General features: G+C 49.5%; 2 protein-coding genes across 16 annotated transcripts in view; one reads left to right on the forward strand and one right to left on the reverse strand.

The window, feature by feature from the left end:
- GGT7 (gamma-glutamyltransferase 7) overlaps nt 1-16780 on the reverse strand; it is a 28376-nt gene extending 11596 nt beyond the window's left edge. For 2 of the 8 annotated variants that reach the window (XM_033186193.1, XM_033186187.1), the window contains exons 1-8: nt 16540-16771; nt 8453-8688; nt 7960-8111; nt 6586-6703; nt 5369-5436; nt 5083-5156; nt 4551-4747; nt 1607-1694 (exon numbers count right to left, since the gene is read on the reverse strand). In XM_033186193.1, coding sequence (XP_033042084.1) covers nt 1607-1694; nt 4551-4747; nt 5083-5156; nt 5369-5436; nt 6586-6703; nt 7960-8111; nt 8453-8688; nt 16540-16708 — 1102 coding nt within the window. In that variant the 5' untranslated portion in view covers nt 16709-16771. Of the gene's footprint in view, nt 1-1606; nt 1695-4550; nt 4796-5082; nt 5192-5368; nt 5437-6585; nt 6704-7959; nt 8112-8452; nt 8689-8819; nt 8872-16539 lie in introns of all 8 variants that reach the window. The other 6 variants (XM_033186191.1, XM_033186192.1, XM_033186188.1 and 3 more) reach the window with 6 other exon arrangements.
- Nucleotides 16781-18826: 2046 nt separating this feature from the next.
- ACSS2 (acyl-CoA synthetase short chain family member 2) overlaps nt 18827-25707 on the forward strand; it is a 51828-nt gene continuing 44947 nt past the window's right edge. For 5 of the 8 annotated variants that reach the window (XM_033186200.1, XM_033186196.1, XM_033186194.1 and 2 more), the window contains exon 1: nt 20345-20732. Coding sequence is in view for 6 of the 8 variants with exons in the window: in XM_033186196.1 (XP_033042087.1) it covers nt 20555-20732 (178 nt within the window). In the remaining 2 variants the exon portion in view is untranslated. Of the gene's footprint in view, nt 19024-20344; nt 20733-25707 lie in introns of those variants that run through there. The other 3 variants (XM_033186197.1, XM_033186199.1, XM_033186201.1) reach the window with 2 other exon arrangements.

Below are 25707 nucleotides of genomic sequence, written 5' to 3' on the forward strand. Positions count from 1 at the left end.
CTGCAGGCTATCAGCAGAGCAGAGCAGAAACAGGTGACCAGATGTCCATATTCCTGGCCTGTCATGTGTCTCCTTTCAGTTCTCCCATAGGCCAGGATACTATCCATGACTCCTGATGGTCTCATCCAGCCCCAAACTTCTTGGCAGCAGCAACCTTCTCTTCCTATTCTATTACTAGATGTTTCGACATCAAAGCAATAGCTGATGCATAACACTAACATTAATTAATTCATTTAGTCCTCACGGTGGCTACTGTTATCACACATATTTGATAGGTCCAGAAACTGTGGTACAGAGAGACAAGGGGAATCCAGAGCACTTAAGGTACTAGCATTGTTGAGACAACCCAGGCTGGGAAGGGGAAATGGAAAATCCACATTCAGTGCGTGCTCTGATCAGGGCAACTTCCTACATCATCTCATCAAATCCTTATGGGCACCCTAAGATGTAGGCACTAACATTATTTCCATTTTAAGGAGGGAACCAACCAAGGCTCAGAGTGGGAAGCAGCTTGTTCAAGGCAAATGGCACAGTTGGTACTCAAACCCAGGTCTTCCTAGCTCCAATGCTATGCTTGTTCCTTTTTTCTTTTTATTTATGTGTGTGTGTTTATGTGTGTGTGTGTGTGCGTGCACACGTGTGTGTGAGATAATGGTCTCACTCTGTCACCCAGGCTATAGTGCAGTGGCACAATCATGCTTACTGTAGCCTTGACCTCCCTGGCTTAGGCAGTCCTCCCATCTCAACCTCCTGAGTAGCTAGGACTACAGGCACACCACGACGCCTGGGTAATTTTTAAATTTTTTATAGAGACCATGTCTCACTATGTTGCCCAGGCTGGTCATGATCTCCTGGGCTTAAGTGATCCTCCTGCCTCAGCAACACAATGTGCTGGAGTTACCGGCCTGAGCCACTGCACCCAGCTGATATGCTCTTTCCATTGCTTCATATTCCACTGCCTCTGGCAGAGGAATCAGGTTGGAGATTGAGGCCTGGAAAGTTGAACTCAGAGAAAACCTTTCCTGGGGCTTGATGTGATCTGGCTCTCCTATAAGGGAAAGAACCTGAGAATTTTCTGAGAAATCCAGCACCTGCCACCTTGGGTTCAGCAAACATGGACCCCACCCATAACATAAGCTTGGTTTTCTGGATCCCCTGTTGGTTTTCTTGAGTTTGGCTAGTTAAGTTCTATTCTCTCCTCCGGCCTCAATTTCCCTTTGGCACAATGAGGAGCTGGGTCTATGACTGTCTTGAAGGTTTGTTTTACCATGAAGCTTGGATGGACTTTGACAGTGCTGCTGGGGAGAGGGCGGAGGCAACACAGAACCCAAATCAAGAAAATCTATGGCCAGAACCCCAACTTCCAGGTCGGACCTTTTGACCAGGTCCACCCCCCAATATCCTAAATACTTGGGGTAACTGACCCCACAGCTACTTTTCAGAAGGTGGGCTGGCTCTGGCTTGCTTCACAGTTGGCTGCCCAGGCAGTTCACTGCCTTAGTTTCTCTCCTGTGAAATGGAGAGGAGTCGCTAGGCCAAAACGATGTGGCCATGGACTGGGAGGCTTCTCCTGAGTGGGGACCCTGGGAGCCGGGGGAGAGGTCACCTCTGTACACGCCACACACAGGCTTCTCCACAAGGGCGCTGTAATTGCTGAAGTCCTCTTCGGTTATGACACCCCCTGCGTGCTGAGCCTGGAAGGGAGAGAATGAGAGAATGACCTCCCACAACTGTGACATGTGGTTTTGGCCTATAATACATGTTTGGATCACAGACAGGTCAGCTGTTTATAACTTCTGTGCCTTCTGCAACTCCCATCATGGCCTTTAGAGACCCCATTATCCTTAGATACCTGAGGAAAAAGGAAGGGGGAAAAGCACTAACATTGAGCACCTATGATGTGTCAGGCATTATACTGGGTACATTCCATGAATGAATGACCTCCTTAGCTTGCCATTCAAGACCTTTTGTGATCTGGCCCTGGCCTACGCCTCCCACCTCATGTCCTGCTGTTCCCCAGTGAGTTCTATGCAACTGCAGAGTGACCTGCAGTTCCTGAACTCATGCCTTTGTGTCTTTGTACCTGCTGCTCTCTCTGCCTATGGAAAAGGAATATTTTCCACTTATGGCACACTTGCCTAGGAGATATCAAAACTGAATGCTGCATCTCACCACAACCAACTAAAGCCACTAGAAAACCATGACTTCGAGTGATCCTGGAAGGACTGACCCTTATTGGACATAACCAAGCAGTCATTATTGACCAATGAACCAATCTGGTACAAACCAATGGGCTCATTCCATCCTATCCAGTGTGCTGACTGTCAACCCTAAATTAGCATAACCACTCTGAATCCTTTCCTTTTTTGTGCTTAGTAGTACTTGAAACCCTTGATTTATCTATCTTCAGCAAATTACACATTTAATTTTTTTTTTTTTTTGAGGCAGGGTCTCATTCTGTTGCCCAGGCTGGAATGCAGTGGCATGATCATGGCTCACTGTAGCCTCAACCTTCCCAGGCTCAGATGATCCTCCTGCCTCAGACTCCTGAGTAGCTGGGACTATAGGCACATGCCACCACACCTGGCTAATGTTTGTATGTTTTGTAGAGATGAGGTCTCACTATGTTGCCCAGGCTGGTCTCAAACTCCTGAGCTCAAGTGATCCACCCATTTTGGCCTCCCAAAGTGCTGGGATTACAGGCATGAGCCACCATGCCTGGCCCATTTGAATTCTTGAGTTCCTTTTTCTAGCAAGTTAATAAATTCAACTTTGGGTTTTTTTTTGTCAAAGATCTGATGGTCTTTGTTACAATCTCCTGCATTTCCTTTGCCACCTCCAGGAAAGGGCACACAACCCAGGCCTGGCCAATTGGGGCATTCCCTTCTGTGCCACAGTGATTGATTTGGGAATAGTCATGAGATCTATGATGAGCCAATAAGACACAGCCTGGAGGCTTTTGCTGGAACTACTGGGAAGGAGAAATGCTCTTTCTCTGGGATAGCTTGCTGGAAGGATGGTCTGATATGGGCTGGTGGGGAGCAGGTGGAAAGGATCTGAGAGTGAATCCAAACAAAGGAAAGTAGAGTTGAGAGAGAGAGAAAGAGGGAGAGCAAATCCTAACACAGTGGATTGATAATCTGGACACAGAAGAATCTAAGCCAGTAATCTCCTGGACTTTCCCGTTAAGTCTGTTTGAGTCTATCACCACATCCAGTGCCCTGCGTAGGGCCTGGCACAGAGCAGGCACTCTGTGAATGTTGAATGAATAACAGACCTATTTAATTCCCACAACTGTATGGCAGAGACAGATCTAATCATCCCCATGGCTCAGATGAGAGAACCACTGAGTTAGTCTATGCATCCTTATCATGAACATAATTTTCCATTAGGAGTTTTGCACCATTTTTTTTTTTTTTTTTTTTTTTTTTGAGACAGAGTCTCGCTCTGTCGCCCAGGCTAGAGTACAGTGGCCGGATCTCGGCTCACTGCAAGCTCCGCCTCCCGGGTTTACGCCATTCTCCTGCCTCAGCCTCCCGAGTAGCTGGGACTACAGGCGCCCGCCACCTCGCCCGGCTAGTTTTTGTATTTTTTTTAGTAGATACGGGGTTTCACCGTGTTAGCCAGGATGGTCTCGATCTCCTGACCTCGTGATCCGCCCATCTCGGCCTCCCAAAGTGCTGGGATTACAGGCGTGAGCCACCGCGCCCGGCCCCGTTTTGCACTATTAATGACAGTTCTCACACCTATTACTGCCTAAGACTGGGACTCTTTGGGATTGGATGGTAACTTTCTGTGTCAATCTCCCTAGTCTTGATAGTCAACAATGAAAGAGGTGCTTCCTTCAGTCCCTAGAAAACCCAAGAGCAGGGAAGGATTGTGAGCTGAGGGAAGCTGAGGCTGATACTGGGTCTCCACCAGGCCTGGGAGGGACATGACAAGCCCCTGCACAGGTTGGCATCACCCCTGAGAAGCCCAAAGGTAACTCTGAATCAAGACAGAATACTTCTGGCTAGGCACGGGGGCTCACACCTGTAATCCCAGCACTTTGGGAGGCCAAGACAGGTGGATCACTTGAGGTCAGGAGTTCGAGACCAGCCTGGCCAACATGATGAAACCTCATCTCTACTAAAAATACAAAATTAGCTGGGCGTGGTGGTGCACACCTGTAATCCCAGTTACTCGGGAGGCTGAGGCAGGAGAATCACTTGAACCTGGGAGGCGGAGTTTGCAGTGAGCCAAGATCGCACCACTGCACTCCAGCTTGGGTGACAGAGTGGGACTCCGTCTCAGAAAAAAAAACACCTCTATCATCCCAGGTTTTTCATGTCATATCCCAGTCAACTCCTCCCAGCCCCACCATCCACTGATCTGATTTCTGTCGCTAGAGGTTAGTTTTGACTATTCTAAAATTTCAAATGAACATCATCCACAGTAAATAATATAGAAAGAAAGGGAGGGAGGGAAGAAAGGAAGGAAAAATGCAGATAAGGATGTCCTGCAATAGGGACCTTGGGGCATGCCCCCAACCGCACAACATGAGCACTCACCTCCGCCACCATCTCCAGTGTGAGGTTGCTGCCCGCATAGAAGGCGGCTGGGCCAGAGGTACCAAGTACATCCAGCACCTCAGCCAGGTCGGGCCGATGCAGCAGTGAGCCAGGTAGTGGCGGGCGGCCCGATGGCAGGAATGTCTCCCGGAAGCGCTCGGACATGTTGGGTGGCAGCTGTTCAGCCAGGGCACGGGCTAGAGGCAGGGACGGGAGGCTGGGCAGGGCAGGGCGGGGCGCCAGGACTGGACCGGATGAGACGCGCAATAGGTGGGGTAGATGGGAGCTGAGTGGCCCACCCTAAGTGCCCCGACCCCCCAGGAGGCTGTTAAGTGCGAGGCAGGGATGTCTCAGGGCCCTTCCCAGACCCCCTCATTTGAGGTCACCTCCAGGTGAGGGTGGGATAAGGTGGGGAGGGGGTCTGAGGAACAAACTGGAAGAGAGGGCCTCTCTGGCTTGGGCCCCAAATCTCAAAGATTCTACCCCTCTCCGTCAACCTCATGTCTCTCCCAAATCCCCAGGCCCCACTGACCTAGATCATGAGTCATGTTGAATCCATCTTGGGCCACAGCTGCTGCGAAGGCCAGGACTTGGGACCATGGCAGCCTGGGGGGGCCGGAGAGCAGGGGGTGGAGGAGGTCCTGGGGGAAGGAGGAGGGGTCCTGGGGGGAGGGGGGTTCCTGGGAAGGAGAGTCCTGGCAAGGGAAGGGGATATTAGGAAGGGGAGTTCGGAAAGGAAGAATCCAGGGAAGTAGGAGAAGGCCACCCAAGGAGAGATGCAAACGGGGGTCCCTGGTCCCCAGGGGGAGGGTTGTTACCTGCCATAGAGCTGGTGAGCTTCATGTAGCCCCTTCACCATTCCAGGAACCCCCACCAAGAGCCCAGGCTGGGCAAGGCGGGCAGGCGAGGGAGAGAGGAGACCAGGTCACTGGAAGGGGGGTGCTGGGCTGAACTCCGCAGAGCCCCAAGCCAGGGATGGCTGGCACAGGGGAGAGACACAGGCCAAGTATCCCAGGGGAGGGACAAGCTTTCCCAAGCAGGCACCCCTCCCATCTCCCTGACTTCCTATCGGCAAATGCAGAAAGGCCTCTTTTAGCTGCCATAGTTGAGGGATTTATAAATTAAGCAAAACCTTTCAAGACCCAGGACATAATCAGTTTAGACAGCCACCTGTCTACATTGGATTTCACCAACCCCTGCCCTTTTTTTTTTTTTTTTCCTGTTACCCAGGCTAGAGTACAGTGGCATGGAGTACAGTGGCAGGCTCACTGTGGCCTCCAACTCCTGGGCTCAAGTCAAGCGATCCTTGGCGCATGCTACCATGTCTGGCTAATTTCAAAACATTTTTTGTAGAGACAAAATCTCACTATGTTGCTTAGGCAGGTCTCAAACTCCTGGCCTCAAGCAATCCTCCTGCCTTGGCTTCCCAGAGTGTTGGGATTACAGGTGTGAGCCACTGTGCCCAGGCAACCCTGCCTTTTAAAATGGTAGACAAGGGACCTTCATTTAACCTATTCAGTTTCACACCACCCTTACTCTGAGCTCTGAAGGCTCAGGGGTGTGTTTGGCTTTTGCCACTGCACTAAGTACCCATTTTTCCAAGTTATTTGATTTCTTCTTTTTCTCTCAGCAGACAGTTGGTTTGCCTCTAGGAGTTCCCCTCTAATCTTTCAATATGTCAGGGGCTGGGAAAGTTAGAGTCAATTTGTTCAGAGTGAGATGTGTGAGTTTTATTGCATCAACTTTGTGACATTTTGGGGTACTCAGTAGCCTTTTTTCTTCCTTTCTATGTGCCAGATAGGTAAGACTGCCAGAGAAGTAAGGTGTTGCAGTATTACCTGTAATGAACCAGCCAAATTTTCTAGTTCATTATTTTATTTTGGGGGCTGCCTGTCTCTCTCATAGCCTAAGAGAATCCTGCTCAATTCTTTTTTTCCACTCTCCTAGTAAATACTTAGCAAATTAATGCTTGGGTTAGCAGAAGGGCAATGAAGAGAGACTCCCCTGAACTCTCTCTTCTCACCAGGGTCCCCACCTTGGTCTCCCAGGATCTTTGCAGGGTCTCTTCCCTGAGGGCCCCTGGTGCGGACTCCCGGAAATCAATTACGTGGCTCTCATTTCGTCGGATGTCATGTATCAGCATCACGCCCCCACTGGGAGAGACACAGAAGGGGAAGCGTGATGATAACATGCTACCTCTCTGTACAATTAACATGCCACCCCTCCACCACCAGTGGTGACAGCTGTAGGCTCAGTTTGTCATTTGGGGTCAGGTGTCTGAGCCCCCTCCCCAGCATAATTCATAGACTCAGCCACCCTAAGAGGATGGGAGTGAAACCAAGAGGGTTGGAGACCCAGGGTCCATGGACCTCTTCTACCCTGTCACTGGAGACTTTAATCCCTGATTAGGAAAAGCCCAGATACTGAGAGAACAGGATGTTCTGCCCCATGCCCCCACCCTGGACCAGAACTGGACCCCTGCCAGCTTCCTGCACCTGTCTACTTGGTGTGTCCCTTGCCCCTCCTCCAGGACTGGATTATGTAAGGATAGAACATGCAAAACCAAAAGAGGAATTTCTTTGGTAAGGCTTGGAGAGCTGATCTTATAGGAGCCAAGATAGGAACTTTGTCAGCTTGTTCCTTTTCTGTGGCTTCTTTATATCTAAGATGGGGGCTGCAAACTTAAATGCCCACAGCCAAATGACAAAATAAGGCAAGCTGGACAGATAAACAAGAGGAAGTGGTAGAAACTATGGCAAACCAGACAGCGCATGCCCCATTATGGGAAGCAGCTTCTATTCCACTCCAGATAACTTCAGCCGTGTGAGAATGTGGGCCCAACTTGTTATCGAATTTCCCGATTGTTCAAGAGATATTGGAAATCTGGATTTTTATGAAAATTCTTAACTTTTTAACAAGAGCAAACAAAATTTTAAGACAGTTCAGTGTCTAAACCAAACCAGTCTGTGTGCTGGGTATTGTCCATGGGTGGCCAGTTTGCACCTTCTGTTTTAAGAGTTCTTAGCGTGGGGCATATTTTTGGAGGACAGAGGGTCCAAGGCTTTTCATCAGACCCATAGGGATGTATGATCCTAAGAGTTTAAATATCTCTGCCTTAAGTGATGACAGTATACCTCCACCTGTGCACCTTAATTTATGGTTTACAAATTTCTTTTTCCAGTTAAAAAAAAAAAAAGCTTCTCAAAACACTTTCAGGTTTTCCATAAAGTAGCTTTGCTCTTCTGACTCCATCCAGGAAGAAGGGGGTGAAATTTGGTATAGAAAGAGAAAACGCAAGCAGCTGGGGCCCAACTGCCCCTCTCCCTAAGTTAGGAGTGCTCCACATGAGGCCTGCAGACCAGGAGGCAAGAAACAGGCCTGGGGGACACCGACCTCCACTGCTCCTTACCCGCCCAGGCCAGAACTGTGGGGAGCCACGATCCCCAAACACAAGGCTGCTGCCACCGCTGCGTCCACAGAAGATCCCTGTTTATTGAGCACCTCGATGCCCAGTGAAGTGCATCGGGCAGCATCGGTCACCACGGCACCCTGCTGGAAGATCTGGGAGGGGAGAGAGGACTTGGTAGGGGCAGGAGGAGCTATCCCCCTCCCTAGGGCACCTCCACTAGCCCCAGAACTCTAGGGGGGGGATGAAGGTCGATGCCCTACCCTCTTGTTGCCTTGACTCTGCCCTCATTACCCCAAGTGCCTTCTAATGGATCCAGCCCCTTCCTTGTTCTGTCCCTCTCACGCCCTGGAGTTCCTCCCTTTGGGACCTTCCTCTCCCAAGTCACCACCCTCTGTCCCGTTCCACCACTCAGCCATTCCCCAGTTTCCACGGTTCCTCAAACATTACCCCACTCCTCCCCAGTTCCCTCCCCCTCCCCATTTGTCCCCCTCACCTGGGGGTCTCCAAAGTAGATCTGCATGACCAGCGCCACGGTGACACCTGTGGCGAAGGTGAGACAGGCCGTGACGATGACCGTGAGCCCGTCCTGGCGGCAGGAGCACTCGGCTGCTGCCGCAGAGAACGGGTCTTTGCGCGTCTCGCGTAGCGGCGACCCGTCTTGACTGCCCATCTCCGAGGATGACGATGGCAGCCGCTGCAGCCGTGCTGACTTCAGGAAGGAGTCCTGGTCTGCAGGCAGGCAGCTGGGTCGGTCTGGGCACCTCCTACCTGGCCCTGCCCACCCTCTAGGCGGAACCATTCAGCGCTTTCCCTGCCCTGCCCCTGTCACACAACCCCCCCCGCTGGCTAGCACTACTCACCTTTCCTCATCTTCCCATGCACCCCAGGACAGGCGGGGGCAAAAGTGCCCGGCTGGGAAGAGACAGGGACCTCCCTAGATGGGCAGCAGGGAGGCTGGATTCCCGCCCCTCCCTGATACCTAGGCCAAATTTCCTGGCACCCAGGGCCCAGGGCTGAGAACACTTCCTGGGGGGTGGGGTGGGGGTTCCAGCCCTCCCTGGAAATCGGATCCTGCCCCAGTTGGGGCTCAACTGCTGTGCAAGGAGGCAGCTACATAAACAGAGTAGAGGGACCCTCCCTTCCAACCTTACTTCAGTTATCCGTTCACTCATTCCTTAAATATGGAGAGCCCTATGTTAGGTGCCAGGGGAAGGGAACAGATAGTTCCTGCTCTCATGTGGTTCATAGAGCCCTGGAAGAAAAAGCCAATAAGCAAAGGAGTCTATAATTACAAGTTGTGGCAGGTGCTATGAAGAAAAAGGAGGAAATGACAGAATAATGGTGGGTGGTAGGGGACGGAGGATTCCTTAGCTGCAGAAATCACGGAAGGTCTCTCAGGAAGTGACTTTTAAGCTGAAAACTGAGGGATGAGAAGGAGCCAGCTATAATGTAGAGCAAGGAGTACGTGTGTGGAATGTTCTGGAAAGAGGGAATAGCAGATGCAAAGGCCCTAAGGTGGGAATGAGCTTGGTACATTAGAAAAAAAATAACCAAGGCCTGGGCGGCTCTGGTGTAGCAGGCATGGGGAAAGAGTAGTAAGGTTGGAAGCTAGGCCAGATACAGGCTGAGTGCGGTGGTTCACTCCTGTAATCTCAGCACTTTGGGAGGCCGAGGCGAGTGGATCACTTGAGGTCAGGAGTTCGAGACCAGCCTAGCCAACACGGTGAAACCCCGGCTCTACTAAAAATACAAAAATTAGCTGGGCATGGTGATGTGTGCCTATAATTCCAGCTACTTGGGAGGCTGAGACACAACAGTCACTTGAACCCACGAGGTGGAGGTTGCAGTGAGCTGAGATCGCGCCACTCCACTCCAACCTGGGTGACAGAGTGAGACTGTCTCAAAAGAAAAAAAAAGGAAGAAGATACGTGAGGCTCTACCAGCTTGGGGAAAAGCTTGGGTTTTACCCTAAGGATTACGAGTGGTCACTACTAGAGAGGCTATTTTTGTTTGTTTTTGAGATGGAGTTTTGCTCTTGTTACCCAGGCCGGAGTGCAATGGTACAATCCTGGCTCACTGCAACCTCCACTTCCTGGGTTCAAGCAACTCTCTTGCCTCAGCCTCTCAAATAGCTATGATTACAGGCACATGCCACCACGCCTGAGTAATTTTGTATTTTTAGTAGAAACAGGGTTTCAGCATGTTGGTCAGGCTGGTCTCAAACTCCTGACCCCAGGTGATCTACCCGCCTCAGTCTGCCAAAGTGCTAGGATTACAGGTGTGAGCCACCGCACCCAGCCCACTACTAGAGAGTTTTAAGCAAGAATGTGAAACCATCTGTTCTGCGTTTTGTTGTTGTTTGAGACAGGGTTTGGCTCTGTTGCCCCAGCTGGAGTGCAGTGGCACCATCTCAGCTCACTGCAACCTCTGCCTCCCTGCAACCTCTGCCTCCCAGGCTCAAGCCATCCTCCCACCTCAGCTCAGACTCCTGAGTAGCTGAGACTACAGGCGTGCCCACCACACCCAGCTAATTTTTGTATTTTTTGTAGATGGGATTTTGCCTTGTTGACCAGGCTGGTCTCAAACTCCTGACCTCAAGTGATCCACTTACCTCGGCCTCCCAAAGTGCTGGGATTACAGGCAAGAGCCACCGCGCCCAGCCTGTTTTGTGTTTTAAAAAGATCCCTCTGGCTACTGTTTGGAGACAGACTGGAGAACGATAGGAGTGGAGGTAGGAGAGAACTGAAAGCCCACTACTTGCTGGTGGCTATGGACAAGTCACTCAAGTCATGCACCTCACCTTCCTCATCTAGTAATGGAGCTAATCCCTAACTGGTGGGATAGGGGTACAAGGATTCCATGAGGTGATGTGCACCCAGTGCACTATAGGTACTCACTCCAACTTATTTCTATTCCTTTTCCATCTTGGCCAGGGCTGAGACCCTCTTCCATCCCATAGCTCCCTTCTCTGAGTGTTATTAGCTGTGAACCTAGGTCCCTAAATGGCCTAAAGGTCCTAGGTGTTTATGAACAGTAAAGAAATAGTCTGGGCCGGGCGCGGTGGCTCAAGCCTGTAATCCCAGCACTTTGGGAGGCCGAGGCGGGTGGATCACGAGGTCAGGAGATCGAGACCCTCCTGGCTAACACAGTGAAACCCCGTCTCTACTAAAAATACAAAAAACTAGCCGGGCGCGATGGCGGGCGCCTGTAGTCCCAGCTACTCGGAGGCTGAGGTGGGAGAATGGCGGGAACCCAGGAGGCGGAGCTTGCAGTGAGCCGAGATCGCGCCACTGCACTCCAGCCTGGGCCACACAGCGAGACTCCGTCTCAAAAAAATAAATAAATAAAAAATAAAATAAAATGAGTAAGTGGCAGAACCAAGAGTCTGTGTAACTAGAAAGCCTCCTTCCCATTACTCCACATGGCATCAAGAGCCATTTCTACCCTCAGAAACCAACCTTACAAGCTAATTTTTGTTGCTATTTCTTGGTACTTATTGTTTTGTTTATGAGACATAGTTTTCCTGCCAGGCTGGAATGCAGTGGTGCAATTTCGGCTCATTGCAACCTCCGCCTTTGGCTTCAAGCAATTCTCATGCCTCAGCCTCCCAAGAAGCTGGGATTATAGGCATGCGGCATCATCCCAGCTAATTTTTGTATTTTTAGTAGAGATGGGGTTTCACCATGTTGGCCAGGCTGGTCTCAAACTCCTGGCCTCAAGCAATCCGCCCATCTTGGCCTCCCAAAGTGCTGGCATTACAGACGTGAGCCACCGTGCCCGGCCCTAGGTACGGTTTAATTTGTTTTCTCCAGTCAGATATAAGAATCCGGGAGATAAAGGTGACATGCCCCTATCATAGCTTTTCAAGACTCTCTACTCCACCAATCCATCATAAAGTTATTCATTTATACAATAAAAATATTTACTGAGTACCTACTATGTGCACTGTGGAACAGCTAGGGCAGTAACAGTGTTGATTTTACTGATTGGGAAGAGCAACAGCAGGATACTGGGAAAAGATTAATTTGCAACCAGATTAAGATGGGAGAAAAGATGACAAGTTCAATTTTGGTTATTATAAATTTGTGGGACACCAGAAGAAGATGTCTGGAGGTTGTTGGCCTAGTAGATATCTAATTTTTATCTTCAGGGCTCATCCCTGGTATCTGCTTAGATACCACTTCTTATTCAATTTTCTTTTAAGGAATATTCTCTCTCCTCAGCCCACTCCCTCATCCCTGACCAAAGTATATAACTCAGACTTGACCAATCAGAACAGGTAACTCTGTGCAGTAACAGGCATGTGAACAAAATCCAGGCCAATAAGATCCAAACTTTCTTCTTTTGCTGGAACTATTGGGAAAGAGAAAGGCTCTCTTTCTATTACACTTAAGTTGTTAAGTTAATAGGATGTAAGCCTGTAGCTGCTGGGGGCATCTTGCCCCCAATAAAATGGGAGGCCTTCTGACAATGAAGCCCACCGAAAGAAGGCAGAGAAAAAGATGGAGAAAAGTCCATTCCTTTTTAGGTACCTTAATCCAGCTATGCCTGAAACCCATATCCCTGGACTTTTCAGTCGTGCTCCCCAGTAAAATTCTCTTTTTTGATGTAGCTCAATTAAGCTGGGTTTATGACAAAATAATCCTGAACAGAATTGATTATATAAGTCCAGAGTCTAGGAGAGTGATCTTGGCTAGAGGTTAGGGTCATCCCTGGCTTGTCGTTTACTCCCTTAAGGGGAGAATCACTAAAAAAAATAAAATAGAATAAAAATAAATATATATAATATTTTATATGTATATATAATTTTGAGACAGTGTCTCACTCTGTTGCCCAGGCTAGAGTGCAGTGGTATAATCTCAGCTCACTGTAGCCTCAACCTTCAGGGCTCAAGCCATCTGCCCACCTCAGCCTCCCGAGTAGCTGGGACTACAGGCATGCACCACCACGCCTGGCTAATTTTTGTATTTTTTGTAGAGACAGGGTTTCGCCATGTTGCCCAGGCTGGTTTTGAATTCCTGAGCTCAAGCAATCTGCCCACCTCAGCCTCTCAAAATGCTAGGATTACAGGTGTCTGCCATCATGCCCGGCAGAATCACCAAAGATATCTGAACCAGGGAGTGGCATGACCAGAAGTGCAGGGCGATGGATGGACTGGGGTGGGGACAGGGGCAAGAGGTAGGAGGCAGGAGGAGTAGGAGGAGCCTATGAATAATATTGATAAGAGAGATTGGTGGTTTAGTCTACAGTGGTGATGACAGGGATGATGAGTAGGAATTTGGAAGATACTTAGGAGGGATGCAGAGAGCACTTGATCACCATTTGGAAGTGAGAAGAAAAGGAGTCCAGCATGCCATTCGTTCTTGGCAGACTGGGTGAATGGCAGTGTCATTAATGGAGAATGGCAGTGGAGGAAGAGCAGGTGCATGGGGAAGGGATATGATGAGTTCAGCATAGAACATGCTAGAGATGAGGCACTTGCAGGACATCTGGAGACACAGGCCTGGGAGAAAAAGGAACACATGAGCTTAGAGCTCAGAAGAAAGAAAGTATTTCCCAACCTTGGAATGATCACTGTCTAGCTCTCTTTCCCACAGAGCCTAATGTGGGATGCCTGGCACTTGGGTTTAGGGAATGGCAGGCCAGAGACAAGCTGGGCACAACCAAGGTCCTGGCTAAGAGGATGGTGCTGTGCCACTAGATGGCACTACCAGGTTGAGAACACAGGAGGCCATGTCAGCCTGCAGTCTGGTCCAGGTGAACCAAGGGAGTCTTGGGGCTTGGAAGTAGGATTAGGAGACATGGCATTCGTATGATTACACTGATATGATGGCAACACACAAACCTGGCGCATAAATTTGGCATAAGTTATAAGCTCCCAGAAGCTCAGATGACTAGGATCTTTGCTGGATTTCCGTACAGGTGAGGGCAGAGCCTGTACTGAACTTCCCAAAATACTCCCTGAGGTTTTGGAACTTGCTCTCTCCTACCATTATTTCATCCTGAGATCTTCTCTCTCATGCATTTATTCATTCAACAATTATTAATTGAGCGCCCAATAAATATATAGAGATGAGGTTTCGGGTTTTTTTTTATTTTATTTTATTATTTTTTTGAGACGGAGTCTCACTCTGTTGCCCAGGCTGGAGTGCAATGGCACGATCTTGGCTCACTGCAACCTCTGCCTCCCAGGTTCAAGTGATTCTCCCTGCCTCAGCCTCCTGAGTAGCTGGGATTATAGACACCTGCCAGCAGGCCCGGCTAATTTTTTTTTTTGTACTTTTTGTAGAGACAGGGTTTTGTCATGTTGGCCAGGCTGTTTTTGAACTCCTGACCTCAGGCAATCCACCTGCCTTGGCATCCCAGAGTGCTGGGATTACAGGCGTGAGCTACCACGCCCAGCTGGTGTATGTTTTTTTTTTTTTTTTTGAGACTGAGTCTCACTCTGTCGCCCAGGCTGGAGTGCAATGGCATGATCTCAGCTCACTGTAACCTCTGCCTCCCGGGTTCAAGTGATTCTCCTGCCTCAGCCTCCCGAGTAGCTAGGATTACAGGCACCCGCCACCATGCCCAGCTAATTTTTGTATTTTTAGTAGAGATGGGTTTTCACCATGTTGGCCAGGCCGGTCTTGAACTCCTGACCTCAAGTGATCCACCTGCCTCAGGCATGAGCCACCGTGCCTGGCCTAGGGAAAAGGTCTTGATGCTGGAGAAAGGAGAGGGAACAAAACAATCATGATCCCTGCCCTCATGGGGCTTACAGACAAGGAGTAATCAGATAATTGCACAAATAGGCTGGGCGCCTATTTGTGCCTGTAATCCCAGCCTGTAATTCCAGCACTTTGGAAGGTGGAGGCAGGAGGATCACGAGGTCAGGAGATTGAGACCATCCTGGCTAACACGGTGAAACCCTGTCTCTACTAAAAATACAAAAAATTAGCTGGGCGCGGTGGTGGGCGCCTGTAGTCCCAGCTACTCCGGAGGCTGAGGCGGGAGAATGGCGTGAACCAGAGAGGCGGAGCTTGCAGCGAGCCGAGATGGCGCCACTGCACTCCAGCCTGGGTGACAGAGCAAGACTCTGTCTCAAAAAAAAAAAAAAAAGATAATTGCACAAATAATCACAGATTTTGGTAAATGCTAAGACACTTCAAAGGGCCAGAAGAAAACATGTCAGGCAGTTCCAATCTCTAGGTCAAAAGAGACAGGCATTCTCTGTTGAGCTGGAAGAGGAAACTAAGGCCCAGGACAGGGTAGGTGTGCCCATTGTCACTCAGTGAGTCAGGGCTGTATTAGGACCAGAAGCCTCACTCCTGACTACTGAATAAAAGGCCTAGCTTCAGGCTGATATCCATCACCACACATCTTCCCACTCCTCTCCCTGCTACCTCCTGATTTCACTCCCTTTGGAAAATAAGTTTTGATCTGCAGCCCTGACATTTGATGTCCATAAACCTCTCAACCCCATCCTCATTATCTCCTCACCCCCACCCCATATAGAGTGCAGTCCAGTCAGGTTGGCAAGGGCTGCTGGTTAGGGCCAGATGACCAGAAAGTGTAGAGGAGAAGAGAATTTGGGGCTCTCAGACTGGGAGCAGCTAGGGAAGGGCCAGGCCGAAAAAGCAGCATCTGCCAGGCTGGGAAGAGACAAGGCTCAAGTGCAGGCACTGCGAGGAAGCGCGAGTGAGGTAGAAGGATGCTCTAATGCCAGGAAGTGACGTGCAGGGACAGAGGGATGGGGGATGAAGGATGAAGAATGGAGGGGAGGATGGAGCTGGGCCACATGGCTAGGAGGAAGAGCAGCACGGAAGGAATGCACAGAGAGCTCTTTGCTCCCAGGTTCTTCCAATCCCTGTCTCCTCCCTCTCTACTCCCACTTCTCACAATTCCAGCAGAGGGCTGAGGGGAACACAGTAAAATTCTGGAGACTGCTTCCTAGCGAGCAGAGTACCTTACTAATACCCCGGCCAGATCCATGGCTCGGGGAGAGGTGGGGTAATCCACAGAATAGTGAAGGCATTCTAGTCCCCAAGGACTTTGAGAGGTCATGCAGTCCATGCCTCAGTCTCCCAATACCCAGCAGAGCGGAATCATATTCTCTTTACCCCTCCCTACACATGAAGAGATTCTCCGCTTCTCTCAGACCCTCTGCTTCCCACAATCCCTGGCTGTGGGGAACTTCTCTTAAGGCATAGATTGGATCCCTCTTGCTGCAGTCTCTGACTTGGTTTCTCGTATCCTGTCCTCTGTGGCTAGAGAAAGGCCTCTTCTGGGTGATCACAGAGGTTCCTTAGGATCCCCCCTCCAACATTTCTTCATCGTCAGTTGGTTCTTCCCAGAAGGTAAGCCCAATCCCTTCTACTGCAGTCCCTAGCACACTCCCCGTTGTCGCACCCTACGCCTCCAAGGCAGACATGCACCCCTTCCCCACCAAATAATTAACAGAGACAAGGGAGAAGAATGGAGAGGTCCAAGAAGATGGGGATGAATTAAGGAGATGGAGCTGGAGGTGGATGCTCTACACAGAAGAAGGAAGACCGGGACTTCCCAAGGCAGGGCAGGGACAGGGCCAGCGGGCCTCACCGGTGTCGGGGTCTCCCAGAAAGGCGTCCTCGTCCTTGCGGCCCCTCAGCGGGGCCGCGGGCGCCGGCTCGTCCTCGGGCAGCCGCGGGAAGCTGGTGATGCTCATGTAGTCCACTGGCGAGTAGGCGCCCAGGGCGCTCTCCTGGCTGGCCTCGTTCTCCGCCGCCATCCTCGCCCGCGCCCCCCAGCAGCGCAGCGCCTGCCGGAAGTGGCTGCGGCGGGGGAGTGGGAGGGCGGAGGGCGGGGCCTGAGCTTCGGGACAGCCGGGAGGGGGCGCCTCACCCCGCCCTTGCCTGTGTCCCGGTCTGACTCGCCCCCGCCTGCTCAGCGCTGTCAGCCTGCAGCTGGCACGCAGGTGCGCGTAGATGGAGAGCCAGGAAGGCAGCGCAGGATCGAGGGGAGAGCGCAGAGCAAGCGAGACTTCAGTGGCTCTGCAGCTCAGGGACCAAACCCCTTCCTCTTTCCAGTCTGAATCCAGCTAGTATCCTCCTCAAATCCCAGGCTTCCTTTTCGGGCTCCAGACCCTTTCACTGACCGCAAATCCCTCTAGACCCCGATCCTGTCTCTGACCCCAAACTCCTCGGACCCCGGACCGCTCGTTGAACTCCGAGATCCTCCTCCTCCGATTTCAGACTCCTCCTCCAACCTTAGACCTCTTTTTCGACTTCAGACTCTGTCTTCACCCGCAGGCCCTTTTGAAAACCCCAGCTCATACTTCGTCCCCAGGCCTCTTTGACTGCAGACTCCTCTTTGGAGAACAGTTCTCTCCCCGACCTCAGATCCTTTCCCGCACCCCGACACTTCTGACTCCTCTTTCAACCTCATTCTCAAACTTTAGTGTGTGTTAGGGTCTTTGAAAGCGGATCCCCAGATTCCACTCCAGAGATCATGATTCAGTAGGCTGGGATGAGGTCCTTGGAACTGAATATTTACCATCGTTTTAAGAGTTTTTGATGTGGTTCCGGAAAGGACACTTTGAGAAAGAAGGAGTGGTGGTAGTGGTGGTAGGGCAGGAGTGGGCCAAGGTGGGGAATAGGTCTCCATAGTCTGAATGTCTGGGTTCTATTCTGCTACCGCTCAAACACTGTGTAATCTTGGGCAAGACAATTAATCTCCCTATCAGTTTCCCCATCTGTGAAACGGAAATAATAATAGTACCCATTTTAGAGGGTTGTCATGAGGATTAAGTAACAGAATGGAAAGCAATTAGTATAGGGCTTGGCACCTACTCAATAAATGGCATCATCATCATCATCATCATCATTGCCTTAATCTGGTAAACTCATTACCTCCAAACCTATCCATCCTCTCTCCACTTAGAAATTCCAACCACACTACAGCTTGTACTACTTCTCCATATCCAAGGATGAGGGAGGTTCCTTCTCTTACGAGGTCTCTGGTCCAAACTTTCATTATGAAGTCCACAGGAAGAGAGAGGGGGCTGGTGAAGCCTCTATACACACATTCTTTCTCTTCCCAACCCCAGACCAGTCTCGGATAGCCTGAAGTGCTTGAAAAATCTACTATATGCACAGCAGCTGCAGTAGCAACTATAGACAGGAGGGGGAAGCAGTGCGTCGGGAACAGCTCTGGGGTTTGGGGGTAGGACTTGGGAGAGAGTATAGGAAGGAGAGGGCTACTCAGAGCTGTGTGGTAGGAGTGCCCAGGGAGGGTAACAGTCTATCGCCAAAACGTGTACCCATTGTGTGTGCCTCTCCCCACCCCAGAGAGTTCTTATCTCCTCAGTGATGTCTGTAGGGTCTATTGCACTACCCTGAGGTCTAATCCCTCCAGTGGGACCTTTCTCCACTCAACGAGGTCTGTGCCTTCTCAGTGATGTCCACTCCCACAGTGTAGCTGGTGGCTCCTCAGTGGGGTTTGAGTCCTCTGGTAGGGTCCATGTCTCCTTAGTAAAGTCTATATCCTCTGTATCTCCTAGGGGAAACCCATGTCTCCTCACTAGGGTAAGTGCCCTTCAATGCCATTCATGTCCTATTAGCAGGGCCAAGGGCTCTTCAGTCGAATCTGAGAACCCCCAGCAACATCTGTGCTCCCTTAGTGGAGTCCATGTACTGTCAGTGAAGTGTGTGTCCCTTTGGTGCAGTGGATGTCTCCTTGATGAAAGTATCTGACCCCTTGGTGGGGTCCATGTCCACTCCAAGAGGTCTGTACTCCTTCAGCAGGCCCTGAGATTCCCGCCCTCCTCAGGATTGGGCAGACTCTCGGTCTCCCATAGAAAGATTTTTTTTTTCAGCTTAGGGTGTGCAAGGTTTACGGTCAGCTGGGCAAAGAGCAGGGAAGTAGGTGGGAAGGGAGGCTGGGCTAGATGGGGTCACAAGGCCTGTGTAGGCTTCAGGAGGTGGGAGCTGCCTGCTTCAGGCCTCAGAATCACTCTTGCAGTTAGAGATTTAAGAATCCTTCCTGCCTTGACAGCCAGTCTGTGAACTGATGGGTGAAGTGAGTCCTTCTTCATGGTGAGTGCAGGTGAGAGATGGAGGAGGGTCCTGCCTGACTTCTTTCTGGGGTGGAGGGGCTAGAGGGAAGCTAGAGGTAATTAAGCCCAGGTTGTAGTGGTGGTGGTGGGGGTTTCCCTTGGTAAAGTAAAGAGATTGTGAAGGAAAGAAGAGAATGTGGGCTGGGTGCAGTGGCTCATGTCTTTAATCCTAGCACTTTTGGGAGCCCAAGGAGGGCAGATCACCTGAGGTCAGGAGTTCAAGATCAGCCTGGACAACATGGTGAAATCCCATCTCTACGAAAAATACAAAAATTAGCTAGGCGTGGTGGTGTGCACCTGTAATTCCAGCTACTTGGGAGGCTGAGGCAGGAGAATTGCTTGAATCCAGGAGGCAGATGTTGCAGTGAGCCGAGATCGTGCCATTGCATTCCAGCCTGGGCGACAGAGCGAGAGACTCCATCTCAAAACAAAAACAAAAAACAAGAATGTGAATGATTTTTCCTATTTGCACAGACTCTGATATTTTACAAGCCTTAGCTTCAAGCCTGATGAGGAAGTAAAACCAAATCTAGAGTCAAGAAACCTAGCTTTGACCCTAACTTGATCGTTATTTGCTCTCTGACTTTGCACCAGTTCCTTCCCTTTCCTGGGTTTGCCGTTTGTGCAATTAGAAAGTGGGTTTATTATAACAAACCTGAATGTGTCTCCTAGTCTTCACTTATTGAGTCTTGTACTTTAGATCTGGATGGAGATTTGTGAAGGCAAGGAGATTGAAGACATGTCCTCATAAGAGGGAGAAAATCTGAGCTGGTTCCAGGGTGAGCAGAGAGGGGGTGCTGTCACCAGAGCATGCCCTCAAGGTCATGGGAGAAGTTTTTCCGGAGGACGGAATGTGGGTGTGGCTCAGAAAAGGGGGAACTAGAGGAAAGGATGTCACCTGAAAGGGACCCTACCCCACATGGCTTTCCAACTCAATGGGGTGATAGTCAGGACTGTGCAATCAGATCACGGGGCGGCTCCGCGATGGACCTTACTCAACTCCTCTCCTTAGTCCAGCCCCTTCCCTTTCGATCCCCGCCCTAACCCAACCCCTTATCTGTCACTCCAAGACCCCACCCCACTCTGGTCACTCCATGGCTCTGCCTCCTCTCCTGTCACAACCAGCCGGGTTACTCCCCATCACTCCATGGGCCCACCTCCTCTCCTGTCCTGCCTGGCCCCGCCCCTCCTCTGGCATTCTACGGTTCCACCCTCTCAACTTGTCGCACCCGGCCCCACCCCTTCTGCTTTCACTCGACGGCGTCACTCCTTCCGGCAAGTCAGCTCCGCCCCTATCCCGGGACTTTTCCTTATAGTATTTCTGTCCTTGCTAACCTCGATCCCGCCCCAACCAGGCATGACCCCGCCCCTCTGGCACCGCCCACCCGCCAGACCAAGCCACGCCCCCATTCGCCAGGCCCCGCCCCTCTTCGGAGGCCCCGCCTCTAGGTCGGCCTGTTTTCCCAGTCCCGGCACCCGCCGCGACCGCAAAGGCTGCCACGGTTCTAGGAACTTGACGTGATGGGGCTTCCTGAGGAGCGGGGCCGGAGCGGCAGCGGCAGCCGGGGCCAGGAGGAAGCGGGAGCCGGAGGCCGGGCGCGGAGTTGGCCTCCCCCGCCCGAGGTCAGCCGCTCCGCGCACGTTCCCTCTCTGCAGCGCTACCGCGAGCTGCACCGGCGCTCCGTGGAGGAGCCGCGGGGTGAGGCCCGGCCCGGGTGGGCCTCGGGGTGTCAGTGAGCAGAGGAGTGGGGGCTCCCTGGGGGAGTCGGGGGCTCCCTTGGGAAGCTGAGGGGTCCGTGAGGAGATGGAGGTTCTATGAAGGAAGAATTGAGGTTCTTTGAAGATGGAAAAGGGATTCCGGGAGGAGACGAGGCTTACATGGGAGCTGGGGAGTTCCTGGAGACTTGAAGGGTCCGTGGGGGAGATGTGGGTTTTTGCGAGGAGACGCGGGATTCCGTGAGGGAAGAAGTGAGGTTCCTTGAGATTGAGACGGGGAGGTCGGCCAGGAGAGTGAAAGTTTCTTGGGAAGAGAAGGGGAGTTCCTGAGGCGAAAAGAGGGTGTCTAAGGGGCGACAGGAGCCTTGAGGGGAGGAGGGCCACGAATAGAACTTTCTTTGCTTCCCTTTCACACCAGCTCGGCCGCTGCCTCCTGAGATCTTTAACCTGTGAACTGTTGAGGGCAATAACGGGTCTGGTTCCCATCTTGGGGTCCTCAGATTAGTAATCGAGTCCCTGATCTATTTTTAGTATATCGGACATCCCAATAGAAATTACGCGGTATAAGACTCAACGAGTTACTACGATGTCAAGTTGTTTTATTTTTATTTTTTTAACTTGGGCTGGGATTGCATTAATAATAATTCAGAAGTTCTGATAGATGGTTCCATGTCTGTTAAAATGTGTGAGGAAAATCGTCCGGGAGCAGTGGCTCACGCCTGTAATCCCAGCACTTTGGGAGGCCGAGGCGGGTGGATCACTTGAGGTCAGGAGTTCGAGACCAGCCTGGCCAACATGGTGAAACCCCCCGTCTCTACTAAAAATACAAAAATTAGCCGGGTGTGGTGGCGGGCACCTGTAATCCCAGCCACTCGGGAGGCTGAGACAGGAGAATTGCTTGAACCCAGGAGGCAGAGGTTGCAGTGAGCCAAGATCACACCACTGCACTCCAGCCTGGGCAACAGAGCAAGACTTCGTCTCAAAAAAAAAAAGAGGAAAATCCCCCTACCCTTGCCCTCAGTCTGGGTAAAGGAGATATATATATATATATATATATATGAAATTTATATTTGTATATTTATATATATATTTGTTTGTTTGTTTTGAGACAAGGTGTTGCTCTGTCACCCATGCTGGAGTGCAGTGGCTCATTCTAGGCTCACTATAGCCTCCAACTCCTGGGCTCATGTGATCTTTCCGCTTCAGCCTCCTGGGTAGCTGGGACTACAGGCGGACACCATGACGCCCAGCTAATTTTTTGTACTTTTGGAGAGATGAGGTTTTGTCGTGTTGCCCAGGCTGGTCTTGCACTCCTGGCCTCAGGCTTTCCTCCTGCCTTGGCCTCCCAAAGTGCTGGGATTACATGTGCATGAGCTATCACGCCTGGCCAAGGAGTCAAAATTGCACCCGCATTGGGAGGCAGCATGATGTTTGGTTGTGGGACAAGCATGGGCCATGAATCAAATCCAGAAAAATGTAGATTTAGACCCTGACTCTGCTATTCATTTACTGTGGGGTCTTAGGCAAATTTTTAAGCCTCTCTGAGATTCCTTTTCTTCCATCTGTAAGATAGGACTAGTAATACTTGTCTAATGGGTTTGTATGAGGACTAAAGTGTGTAATAAGTAGGCACTATAATATGCCTGATGCACAGTACACATTCAATAAACAGTAGTTAGTCTGATACAATATAAATTAAGCAATTACCAAGTAATGCAAGACAGGATTCAATCAAGTGTAAAGTGGTGGAGTTGGGATTTGAATCAAGACAGTTTGACTGCAGAATCCATATCCTAATAGCAATGCTATTCCTCTTCCATGACCCCACAGAATGCATTTCACCAAATTCCATCAAATACAGAATTTCTACCAGGGAAGTAGCCTCCTAATTTGTCCTCTCTTGCCTAGTTTCACCAACTTCAGTCTTTCCAGTAGATTGATCAAGACACCATTAGATTGATACTATGGAAATATGCTTTCAAATGTCACTGCAAAAACTTTCAATAGTTCCCTGTTTCTGGCAGTTTCTAATTAAAATTCTGCTTTTCTTTTAAGACCTCCAGATAATCTAGCTCCACTCTATCCTTATCTCCCACTACTTGCTACCACTCCCCTCATTCTAGATAGATCATTCTCCTTGATATCCTGGATACACACTTACTCCCACTTTCTTGCCTTTGTTCATTTCCTTCAGCTTCTCTCTACCTAGTCAAACTCCACCGGTTCCAATAGAGCATTCCCTGATTATTCCAATTTATGCTCACCTTTTTCCTCTTCTGAATATCTTTAGTACTTAGAATCTATGCCAATCATCCAGATTCTGACACACACACAGCCTCTACCCAAAAAAAAAAAAAAACCCAGAAAAACTAAGTGTGCATAAAACTCAGTTTCGTAGCCAAGCATGGTGACGCACGTCTGTAATCCCACTACTCAGGAGGCTAAGGCACGAGAATTGCTTGATCCCGGGGGAAGGAGGTTGCAGTGAGCCGAGATTGTGCCACTGCACTCCAGCCTGGGCGACACAGCAAGACCCTGTCTCAAAACAGAAACAAAAACAAAAACACCTCAGCTTTCTTCGTTCGTTGTTGATGGACATAAATGTGGTTTATAAATAGTTTTATATGCTATGTGCCTACTATTATCACTTAAAAATATTTTTGAGTATTTGTATTCTCATTATTAGCTGTGTGGTCCTTGGCAGAGTTTCCTATGCTTCCTGAGCTTCAGTTTTCTCATCTATAAAATTAGGATAATTGATGTATATGCTGTAAGACCATAATGTCATAAAGATTAAATGAGATTAGTCCAGTCCCTGATACATGAATGGCATTTACAAAATGCTAGCTCTCATTTGCTTTCTCTTTAATGGCCATTTGTTATTCTATGGTATTACTATTTGTATTACTAGTTTTCATCAATTTCTTATTGTTGGGCTATTGGGTTGTTTCCAGTTTCACTATTATAGTGAAACTCTTTACTAATCACTTTTTCTTTGTGATTATTTTCTTGAAGTCTATTCCCTGTCGTTGAGATAGCAGAGAAAAGGGTATAAAAAGTTTTATGGGCCGGGCGTGGTGGCCCACACCTGTAATCCCAGCACTTTGGGAGGGCAAGGTGGGCTCCCAAAGCTTGAGCTCAGGAGTTTGAGACCAGCCTGGGTAACATGGCCAAACCCGATTTCTACAAAACAAACAATGTGCGCCTGTAGTTCCAGCTACTGGGAGACGGGGGAGGGAGCACAGCTGAGATGGGGGGATCACTTGAGCCAGGGAGATGGCGGTTGCAGTGAGCTGAGATCATGCCACTGCACTCCAGCCTGGGTGACAAGAGAGCGAGACTATGAGCTTAAAAAAAAAAAAAAGTTTTATAGCTCCTGTCATGCATTGCCTTGTTATCTAATAAGATTGTGCCAATTTCTTACAATGCCATTATTGTGTAAGAGTATCTGGGCCGGGCGCGGTGGCTCAAGCCTGTAATCCCAGCACTTTGGGAGGCCGAGACGGGCGGATCACGAGGTCAGGAGATCGAGACCATCCTGGCTAACACGGTGAAACCCCGTCTCTACTAAAAAAATACAAAATTAGCCGGGCGAGATGGTGGGCGCCTGTAGTCCCAGCTACTCGGGAGGCTGAGGCGAGAGAATGGCGTAAACCCGGGAGGCGGAGCTTGCAGTGAGCTGAGAACTGGCCACTGCACTCCAGCCTGGGCGACAGAGCGAGACTCCGTCTCAAAAAAAAAAAAAAAAAAAAAAAAAAAAAAAAAAAGTATCTGTTTTCCCAGGGCCACCTAGACATTGGTCTTAATAATTTTTAAAAATTTTTACGAGTTTTCTAGGTATATAATGGCACCTTGGGGTTGATTTAATTTGGATTTCTTTAATACATTATAGTGTTGTACACTATGTGATTTAACTTTCAGTTATGTTCTGTCTTGTACATTAAAAAATATTTCATGCATTAATCTTATCTCTCCAACTAGATTGTATAAACTGTAAATTGTATAACCTGAAACAAATGACTTAGCTTCTGTGAATTTTATTTCTTATAAAATGAAATAAGGGGGTGATAATCAGTAAGGTTACTTCCATTGTTATGGTTCTAATTGCTTCTCTTTCCTCCAACTCGTGTTTTTTTTTTTTTTTTTTTTTTTTTTTGAGATAGAGTCTTGCTCTGTTGCCCAGGCTGGAGTACAGTGGCACCATCTCAGCTCACTGCAACCTCCGCCTCCCAGGTTCAAGCGATTCTCCTGCCTTAGCCTCCTGAGTAGCTGGGATTACAGGCACCCGCTACCAGGCCTGGCTTTTTTTTTTTTTTTTTTTTTTTTTTTTTTCAGTAGAGACAGGGTTTCACCATGTTGGCCAGGCTGGTCTCAAATTCCTGATTTCAAGTGATCCACCCATCTTGGGCTCCCAAAGTGCTAGGATTACAGGCGTGAGCCACAGTGCCCGGCATCCTCCAACTCTTGATTCAGTACTCAGACTATCCTAAATTCTCTGCATTCATATATTTTACCTGTGGAGTATATTTTCTGCAGAATAGCCAGGCAGATATTTTAAGAATGTAAATTTGATCATGTTACTCTTGCTTAAAACCCTTCAGTGAATTTTCATTGCTCTTCAGATATATACCAAATTCCTTACTATACACAGAATTGCATGATTTGCCCAGTTTATGCATCAATTCCTGCTATTCTTTCCCTTATTCTCAGTGTTTCAGCCTCAAGGAGTTCCTCCTAACATATACCCTTGGTTCTCTCTTATCCCAGAGTAGTCTCTTTTTTTATATGGGAGTGGAGAAAAACTTATATTCATCTTTCAGATTTTAGCAAAAATGTCTCAAGGAAGTTTAAATCTTGATTTAGTAATTGTGTAACCTTAGACAAGGTATTTAACCTCTCTGAGGCTTGAGTTCCAAGTTTATAAAATGAGAAAAGGCTCCCTCCTAGAGTTGTGGTAA

This window comes from Trachypithecus francoisi, unplaced genomic scaffold (genome assembly GCF_009764315.1).
Source record: "Trachypithecus francoisi isolate TF-2019V2 unplaced genomic scaffold, Tfra_2.0 Lachesis_group21, whole genome shotgun sequence".
In the NCBI taxonomy this organism is placed as follows: Eukaryota; Metazoa; Chordata; class Mammalia; order Primates; family Cercopithecidae; genus Trachypithecus; species Trachypithecus francoisi.